This window comes from Montipora capricornis, chromosome 4 (assembly GCF_036669925.1).
Source record: "Montipora capricornis isolate CH-2021 chromosome 4, ASM3666992v2, whole genome shotgun sequence".
NCBI classification, from domain to species: Eukaryota; Metazoa; Cnidaria; class Anthozoa; order Scleractinia; family Acroporidae; genus Montipora; species Montipora capricornis.
This window is the reverse complement of record NC_090886.1, coordinates 41,234,605-41,244,604: the sequence shown is the minus strand read 5'-3', so window position 1 is coordinate 41,244,604 and position 10,000 is coordinate 41,234,605. Positions and strand designations below refer to the sequence as shown.

At 38.7% G+C, this 10,000-nt stretch overlaps 1 protein-coding gene across 1 annotated transcript in view; it reads left to right on the top strand.

The window, feature by feature from the left end:
- LOC138046970 (dCTP pyrophosphatase 1-like) overlaps window positions 1–10,000 on the top strand; it is a 21,130-nt gene that overhangs the window by 6,531 nt on the left and 4,599 nt on the right. Inside the window, exons 3-4 of the mRNA XM_068893616.1 lie at window positions 5,910–5,941; window positions 8,676–8,710. Coding sequence (XP_068749717.1) covers window positions 5,910–5,941; window positions 8,676–8,710 — 67 coding nt within the window. The remainder of the gene's footprint in view (window positions 1–5,909; window positions 5,942–8,675; window positions 8,711–10,000) is intronic.

Sequence of the window (10,000 nt, the reverse complement as noted above, 5' to 3'; positions counted from 1 at the left end):
TGTAATATTCTTTTTTGTCCTAACTCATTAGTAAATTCATCTTTTCCCCCTCATAATTTAAAGCAAAATGTCCAGGAATTGGGGAAATTTTTCGCAAAAACCGAAGGAAATGTTTTCATCCAGTTATGAACTAACAGAGAAAGTGTGTGTCCTGCAAATCTTGCGCTTTAGTTCAATTTGAAAACTAAAAAGTCTAGAGTAATTCCCTTCCAATACAGTGAAGGAATTTTGTTTATGTTTAAACTTTGAGTTTGGGTAGTAGAAAGAAAAATACGCGATTGAAGATATCCCAACCATACCAAAAAGAAAGTTTTTCTAATGACTCAACAAGCCTCAGGTATGACAGACTTCCGTACCGACCACCAGGATGTCTAGCAAGTCTTCACGTAGCAAGAAGAAGTGGTCGATTTTGGGCCGGATTATCGATAGACCTATGTAGTCGTCGAACAGGTTCTTTTGAGAGGCGTGAAAACCAGTGGAGGCTTGACAAGAGGGAGGGGCCTAACGGACTAGCAACGTCTTATCTGGCTGTTATCTATGCCTGCATTTATGCGTGTGGCGAAACAAAGAACATCATGCAAAAGCTGACAGGAGTTAATTTTATTCTGGAGAACAGAACAAAGATATGTCTAAACAAGAGAAATGAAGGAAGCAATGACCATCCTCAGTGCTCTGGCTACTCACAACCCTAAGGAACATCATGAATGGTGTAAACGCTGATAGTAATGTCAATGCTGACACAGCCAAGAGCGTCGGGGAGAAGATGCTAGCGTCAGTGAAGGGAACGTTAAACATAGAGAACTCATTCAAACGAAGTGCCCAGACAGTCACTATAGCATCCAAGTCCTCCGTAAAGATCGAGTACAAGTACAAGTTGACCCTCAACTTGTATTTCAGAAATTATTTCAGGACGAGCTCTGCACATATCCCACAGCTCTTTTCGACTACCCATTTATGTTAAGGTAGCCACCAAAGCCATCATTAGCAGATGCACTATGGGCAAAGCTTACACCAGAGGCTAAGACGCAACCTGAAGGGAACATACAGTACGTGCTGGACGGAGGTTCTCTTCTCCATCGAGTCCCATGGCCCAGAGGTGACGCCCGCAAATGGTGACGCCGACCTACTTGTAGTCAAAACCGCTGTAGAGTCTGCCATAAAGAATTCCATGGTTCTAGTTGGGGATGGCACAGATTTGCCAGTCCTTCTGTGTTATCATGCTTCCGAAGGTGGATGTGGCCTCTTTTTTTGACCTGAGACAAAGGCAAACTCGAGATGTGCCCGTGTCTGGCATATGAAGAAAGTAAAAGAACAGCTGGGTAAGGAAGTTTGCAGAAATTTCCTTTTCCGTCACACCGTCACTGGATGCGACACAACATCGCGCCTCTATGGTGTTGGAAAGGCAACAGCCCTGAAGAAACTTGAGAATGTACCTTACTTCAAAGAGCACGCTAACGTTGGTCTTCATCTCAGTGTCATTCTGCTGTTTCTGGCGTTGTCACTGCAGGTGAAAAACCACTTGTATCATGTTTCGGAGGTAAACCAGGGGTAGGTTAACTCTATCAGATATCAGCGTTACTTCGAAAAATTTGCAGCCAAGACATCTCATATCGAGCCACAGAATCTGCCCCCAACAGCAGCAGTGGCCCGATTTCACAGCCTACGCGTCTGCTTGCAGGTAAAGCAGTGGTAGGAGAAGTTGCAGGCATGTCAATGGAAGACTGGGGGTGGAAACTCCCTAATTATCAAGTATTTCCTGTTGCAGCAGACTTGCCGCCTGCCGCAGAATCTCTTCTCTAGTTAATCAGATGCAACTGTTTGTCTGACTGTAGCAATATAATCGAGGTGCAACAAATTTGTCGCAAGAATGGTACGCAGTGTTCCCCAGTCTGTGGCCAATGCAAAGGTCTTTGTGCACAAATTCTTTGAACACTGTAGACTAGGAAAGGTCTTTGTGCACAAATTCTTTGAACACTGTAGACTAGGAAAGTGAACATTTGGAAGACTAGCATTTTTATAAATACATTGTATATGTAGCATGTGTAGAATTGAACAATTTGCTTTGTTGTGACGATATAGGCCTTTTCTTGTCTTAAGCATTAATTTTAATAATAATGTGACCTTTCACGCGAAAAGGGGGCTTATGGATTTCATAGTGAACCGTGAAATAAATTTCACGGTCACGGCCCGTGAATTTAACATTTCACGCCGTGAAATTGAAATTTCACGGCGTGTTCACTATTGCTCCAATTCTTTTCACTATGCTGAGTGAAAAAGTTCACGGCGTGAAATTGAAGACCGTGAAAATAATGAAGTCACGTCGTGGACTCACTCATGTTCACGCCGTGAAATTATGTTGCTACGTCATCCAGAATAACAGGAAAATTTCGTGGTCTGGTTTTGAAATTAAAATTGCGTCAAACAAGGATAAACAATTTTGTCTTCGGAAATCAAATAATGGTATTTATATCTTCTCGTGTGAAATGTTTAACTTTTTATGGGGTGTCATTTTGGTATTTTCTGCAAAATCGAAGTTGGTACGATTATTTTGCTTTGTTGATAGAACGATCTATAATTTGGATGAAAATGTTTCATGACAATACTGACACGAATTACGCTAGCGAGCAAAACAGTTTATTTATTACAGTTTCTCCAATAGCAGAAACAATCAAATACACTGAAAAAATCAGTGTAGGAGGAGAGGGAAGCATCCAAAAGCGCACTTGACACCATACGAGGGATTCTCCTCAATTCTGCATAATCAACGTTTGGTCAAAAATACGCAATGAAATTGACATCCCCCGATCAGGGTCTGCGGCCAAAAATGCTGTCACGTAGGTTAAAAAAGGGATTTATCCGCTGAGATTTTGCAAACTGAACAGTCCTTTTGGGGAACTAGATGCTTCTGTGAAGCTTACACTGGCTTGCCTGTGGTACATGCTACAGAAAATCAGAAGGCACTGAATTGTGTGGTATTGAAATACAGCATTCCAGTCTCTGAAGAATAACAAATAAAAGAGAAGCGAGAAACATTGGCTTCTGGGCTGACATGTTGATAATTTTCAAGTTCCCTCACAACTTCTTTTCACCACAAGTGTGCCCTATGAGCATCCGAAAACTTTGTAATACTAAACTTCACTGAAATCAAGCCCTGTTTCGCGGGTTAGAGTTGGGATGGGAGACCACAACAATAAACCCCTCAGAGAAAACAGAAACATCTGACCGAAAATACTATTAACGCTAACAAATGCGAACTCAGCAAGGTACAGATTCTGTTAGCTTGCTTTATGCAAAACAAATATTGATGAAAAAGCAAATAAATATTGATACACAGTTTTCAGAAAGAGCAGAAGGAAGTTTCCCGGACGGTCGATCGAGAATAAAATATTTACGACATGAAAACAACATTAATTTTGAACCGTGAATATAGAATATAAAAAGTTACGATCAGCGACAAACATTTTGGGAGATTTTTGCTACGTTCAAGTAAATTGCAAAATCGAAAGTGACATGGCCGGAATTCAGCGGGCGCCATGATTAAGTTACCGCGGCATGTTTACTCGCTAAACAGTGAAGCATCTGTGTCAAATGATGGCAAGATACCGGGTTTTTGTAAGTTTCTTTTTCTGTCAAGTGTTATAAAGTTTGACAATGAAATGACAGAAATGAGCGAAGTCAAAACAAAGATCACAATCGCCCAACTCTTGTTTATGCAAAGTCAAAATTTACTCTCCAAGACGCGTATGACGTTATTTATCACCAGGTAATTCCATCATTTTGGAAATAGCAGCTACTTTATTATTCATCTGCGTCACAAGTTTTCACTGATTTTGGGCCTCATTTTGTTGAAACTCAAGCACGCTTCCAACAGGCCTGTGAACCCTTCCTGCTTACAGAGCAATACTAAAAAACTTCTCCCATATCACATTTGAACCTTAAGCTCGAAAATTCAATACACAACATGATATTATAATTCACAAAGGCAGAAAATACCACAGAATCCTTTTCCAGCAAAAATTTCATTGAAACAAACAACATATTTGCTCTTAGAGGCGAAAACCTCTTCCTATTTCATTGCGTGCGTGAAGACAAGAAACTCAATTGTGTCAAATTACCATGTACTTCAGGTAAATACTGCTCACTTTGATTTCGTCTCGACGGGCGATAGATTGTTGTCGAAGTCCAGTACTCGTCGCTTTTGAGATTCATGCCTAGTTTATCCAACTGACTTTCCATTATTGAGCTCCATAAGGGTATATTTTGTTTAAGGATCCACTAAAGCGCCATTCGCGTTGCATGACTTTCGACGCCATTGCAGGCGAAGTTAATGATTCTACTGTGTCCATCAGAGAAATCTGCGCAGTTCCACTACCCTCTCGATCCTAAGAAAATACGCGCAGAAGGCTCTATACACAAAGACACCACTTACCAGGGGAGTGACAGGCAAGACTTTTACCGACACGGAAAAAAAAAAAAAAAAAGAAAACAAACAAACTAAACGCAGACCTCGACTGGGTTTGCCCATAGGCAACCCAGTAATAATGTTGTTCGATTTTCTCGTAAAAATTTGCGCGCTGCTCGCTGCCTCGGATTCTAGGAAAAATTACTCGTACTATGTTTGGATTTAAGTGTATTTTGAGCAGTTAGTCGCCCCCTTTGGCGCACTTAAATAAAAACATACTATTAAGCGAGTTGCTGTGATTTTCCAAGTTGCCCCAAAGATTAATGCTCATAATTCAATTATGCTTGGTGATCTCGGAAAGAGGTTTGGATCACTGCTCGTCCTTGCCGGTAAATGCTCAGCACTCACATGCTCGCAAAATCCAGTCGCCGGCGTGCATGTTGTTTCTTCACTTGAGTTACATGTAAGTCAACTTTACAGTAGACAAAAATTAATGATCATCAAAGGGTTCACGTCAATGTTTCTTTGACACTCGAAATCTGCCAGAAATCCAAACCCAACGTATTGATAACGAAATTAAATAATTTTGAGGAAGACTTTTTTTTCCACGGCGTGAATTTTTTCACGGCGTGAATTTTTTCACTGCCCAGTGTGAACTAGTTCACGGTGGTATGATAAATTTTCACGCCGAGTTCACGCTATTTTAAAGGAATTTCACGGTATTTCAGCTTGCTTTTATTAATTTCACGGTTGTCTGCTGTGAAATCGGCATGATCGTGAAATTTTCATAAGCCCCCTTTTCGCGTGAAGGGCACTTATGTCTTGTAATGTTTCGGCAAAATAAGATTTCACCGCTGGCTCTAAATAAACCTTAATAATTCACTAACTTAAATATATTTTGTGGAAAGGTCTTTCACGATTAAAGCCGTAAAATCATTGTTCTTAAGGGTAGATTCTTAGTTTTGGCGAAATGGCTCGAATTATACCAATAAAAAACGCTAAACGGCAACTTCCGGTTGACAGCCTCGTTTTCGCGCTATAGGAAAAAGAGACTTATTTTATGGGTGCGGTTTGGAGGCGTTCCCATGCTTGGATCTTTAGGGACTTTAAGTACGTTCATGCATAGGATATTCCTAACTGGTCAATGACGAGAAAGCTTCTTTTGCAATTAGTTTCAGGTCCGACCACAAAATGCCTGGACTACAAGAGAAAGATTTGTTTACTACCACCTTTTGCTACAGGGAGCTGAATTGCAGATAGAGTTCAACAGTAGGGTTAGAGTTTTGATGTGGTCTTCAACTATAGGATTTTTTTTTTGATGTTGTGAAGTTAGTGAAGGTTTCAGTGTTGTTATGCCCACTTACTAGTTTTATTCATAAGCCTTACCACATAACCATAGTAAACCATAAGTGGCATTCGTAGTGGTGAAAGGGTTAACTTTGTATTTTAATTTTTATTTTAGGTTTCTTGGTATTGAGTAAATCAGACTTTTTTACTTTTATTTTAGGTTGGTGAAGTAGGAGAAGTGGCAGAGTTGTTGTAAGTACAACTGTGTTGTTTATCAATCCATCCAAGTCTTTTATAACAATAGCACTGATCAATCATGCAGATATTATTATTATTATTATTATTATTATTATTATTATTATTATTATTATTATTATTATTTCAAACTTTTGCTTTGTTTACAAGTGCGGATCATAGTGAAACTGCGGATTACATGCAATAATCTGGGCAATTTCCTATGATGTTTCAAATAGACTGATGTTTCATTTACGGCCATGAAAAGCTTTCACTATTTCACAGTTTTGTGCGATTACACATTTTTGACATTTTCTAATCACGTTCATACTATCAGAGAGTCCTACATTGTTTAACTTGTGAATCAGTTCTTTATGGTCCCCGGACAGAAAATCAAACACTAAGTTCACTTGAATAACATTATAACCGGGATACAATCTCTTTAAGCTTGCCATTAAATCAGCACATTTCTCTGTTTTAAATTTTCTCGTTCTTCGATCAGTCCGATGTTACATACAGTTCCTTCAAATAAGAGCCACTGGCGTTCTTTCTTTTTGCATATTATTATTATTATTATTATATTATTATTATTATTATTATTATTATTATTATTCCTATCAAACATGATAATGTAATGGATTTGATGATAAAAATTACGGGCAGAAACATACTTATTAAAGACAATGTTTCGGTGTCCTCGTGACACCATCATCAGGTCAAATATAATATTTTACAGATAACTCGAATATTAATGTTCAAGATTAAGTTTACCATGCTAGTTTACCATGCTAGACCGAGCTTTCAAGCTATCATCTAACTGGTCATTATTTCATGAAGAGTGTAGCTGCCTCAAGACCTTATTCCTACAGTTGGCATATCCTGAACATCTTGTTCACTCTATGATCTCCAATTTTATCACATCCAAACAAACACCAGCACCTCCACGCAAATCTACACCTGACCCGCAATCAGTACGAATTGTTCTACCGTTCAAGGAACAAAAATCAGCTAACTCTGTGCGCAAGCAGTTGAAAGATCTTGGTAAGCTGTTAAACGTCGACTTATGCCCAGTCTTTATTTCTCGAAAAGTTGGAGAAGATCTCAAACATAAAGAAATCAAGCCCGCGTTGATCAACGAACAATCAGTAGTTTACAAATTTGAATGTGGCTGGTGTGATGCCAGCTATGTTGGTTACACGCGTCGACATCTCTACCAACGGATCGATGAGCATACATGTAAAAGATCTGGTTCAATATTCAATCACAGCCAAAGTCAACATCAATCAAGAACAATAACATCTGACATGTCTCACATTCTTAAGAAATGCTCATGCAAATTTGATTGTCTTGTGTATGAAATGTTCCTTATTCTTGAGCACAAACCGTGTCTGAATATCCAAAGTGACTCGATAAAGGCAAAACTTTTCACCTAGCCTCTAGGGACTTTGAACTTAATCTTGAACATTAATATTCGAGTTATCTGTAAAATATTATATTTGACCTGATGATGGTGTCATGAGGACACCGAAACGTTGTCTTTAATAAGTATGTTTCTGCCTGTAGTTTTAATCATGAAATCCATTATTATTATTATTATTATTATTATTATTATTATTATTATTATTATTATTATTATGACCCATTACCTAACGCAGTCTATAGGGCATCTCTCAACTGGAATGCACTTCATTCTGTTTTTTCTGAGGTGGGAAAAGTAGTGTACCTTAATCACAGTACCTTAATAACCATCTCTACGTGCCAAACGAAACTCCAGGATTCTTCCAGGCAGTATACATTGTCTGGAAACAAGGGTGCTGGCCACTCTGCAATATGGCTGCGGCGCCGGATACACCGGTGCACCGGTGAACCGCAATATTTTTTGTCACAATACGAATATCGATATTTGAATGGGCTATTGCTGTATCGCAAAACAACAGAATATTCCTCATCAAAAATCAGAAATTACTTTACCAACATTCAGAAATTACTGTTTTAATCAGTTTAATTACTCCTCACCCTAGTACAAGCCTTTTTTTAGCCACAGGGCTTCGTCCTTGCTTAGTCTCGCTTCGCATGCTTTCGATCACATATTATTCAAGATGGCGGCATGAACGCATGCGTAGTTCCAATAAGTTGTCATCTGACACAGTCTTAAGCGCCCATAGCAAAAACACGCGGTTCGTTCACCAAAATGTCTTCCTCTTTTGAGTTACAACTAGCCTGCAAGCAGGCTCTTCCGTTGAAAATGGCGCGCTCAAAACATCCTCTTCCATTGAAAATGGTGCGCGGTCGAAATAAAAGGGCTTGGTAAGTAGTCCCAAGCCCTTATATTTCGACCGCACACCATTTTCAACGGAAGAGGATGTTTTGAGCGCGCCATTTTCAACGGAAGAGCCTGCTTGCAGCAGCACCGTCCTCCTTTAAATCAAAGGTGTGGAAATTAGAGATTCCAACACAGTTTAGTAAGATTACATCACTTGTCAGTTGTATGTAAAGATGTATCGTATCATGTATCGTATCGTGGCACTTGTATCGAGATATGTATCGTATCCTAAGAAAATGTATTGTTGCAGCCCTACTCTGCAATCACTGCTCTTATTATTGTTGCATTAAATCCTATGTACTGTAACCAGGGAGTAAATCCCATTTCCCAATTCCTAATAAGTTAATTATTTCTAGGTTACTTTTCTGGGTTGCATAATTATTATTATTATTTTTTTTTTTTTTTCATCTTTGTTCAATATTCTTTTAGTCAGTGGAAAGGTGAAGTAAAAGAGGGGCTTCCAGGTGAGAAAGGTGCATACAGCTGTACATGTAGCAGTAAAATGATAATGATGAGAAGCTGGGAAAATCTACTTTTCTCAATATTTTTGTTGTTGTTATTATTATTATTATTATTATTATTATTATTATTATTATTATTATTATCATGATTATTTATTATGGAAGTCTTTATTGAAAACAATTCGTCCCCAACCAAGTACAGTTGCGAGCCAATCAACCGGCCTAGGCAACTATACTGCATGCTCATGTACAAAAAACCTAATTAAAAATAATAATAATAATAATAAAGTCTATTCCTAGTTATGTAGATAATGAAGCTAACTAACAACTATTATTGCCACATGAACCGTTTCACAATTTTGCAATTCTAAGAAATTATCCATTAATGTGCCTTCTCTATGGTTACGCTTATGGCTTTCTTATGTTATGTCTGCTAACTCTTTTGCCAAGTTAATGGGGTGTGCAGCTAGAAAGTCAAATACTACTTTTACTCTTCTAAATTTGTGTCCGGGATACAACTTAATTCTTCACTCCTAATCTTAAATCCGCATACTTGTCTTTTTTAAACATTGTCCTTGCTGGTATTGTTCCTGGCACGCACACAGTTCCTTCTATTATGTACCATTCCTTGTTCAGCTTTGTAATGGCACCATTTCTTGGGCATTATCCAGATTCCATGGAATATCCCATAATACTTTTGCTTTATTATTCTGCAAACGTGGAACTGGGTGGCTTTGCTTATACCAAAGTAGAGAGTTTTCAGATTCACTAAACTCGTACTTTTCCAGTATGCTATAGTATAGTGGTTGTAGCAGTCGATTGTGTCTCTCCCTGTAGAGTGTTTGTGCCATTTTTGAGCAACCACCTAGGATGTGGGATGCCATTTCTTGATCATTGGAACATACTCGCAGGATTTTCAATAAGAGCCAGCGGCAGGCAAAATTACGGACAGAATTCTCTTTTGTTTTTCATGAACAAACTTTCCCGATCCAAGCTTCGTTTTCTGAGTGAATGTCTCTCGTGTTATTTGTAGAATTTGAGGTAATTTCCAAGGAAAAGTAGGCGGCGAGTTGACGGCCAATAGCTGGCAAATTTCGCACAGAACATGAACGTTGGACCCAGAAAGTTTTGTTCATAAAAAACAAAAGAGACACCTGAATTCTAAGTAATTCTGTTTCCCTGTCCATGTCAAAGATCGAGCAGTTGATTTCAGACTCTCTTGTAACTTTTCTTTCTATACATCTTAGTGTTATCTAATAATTGTTGGCTAATGGACACGTCCACTGACAGGAA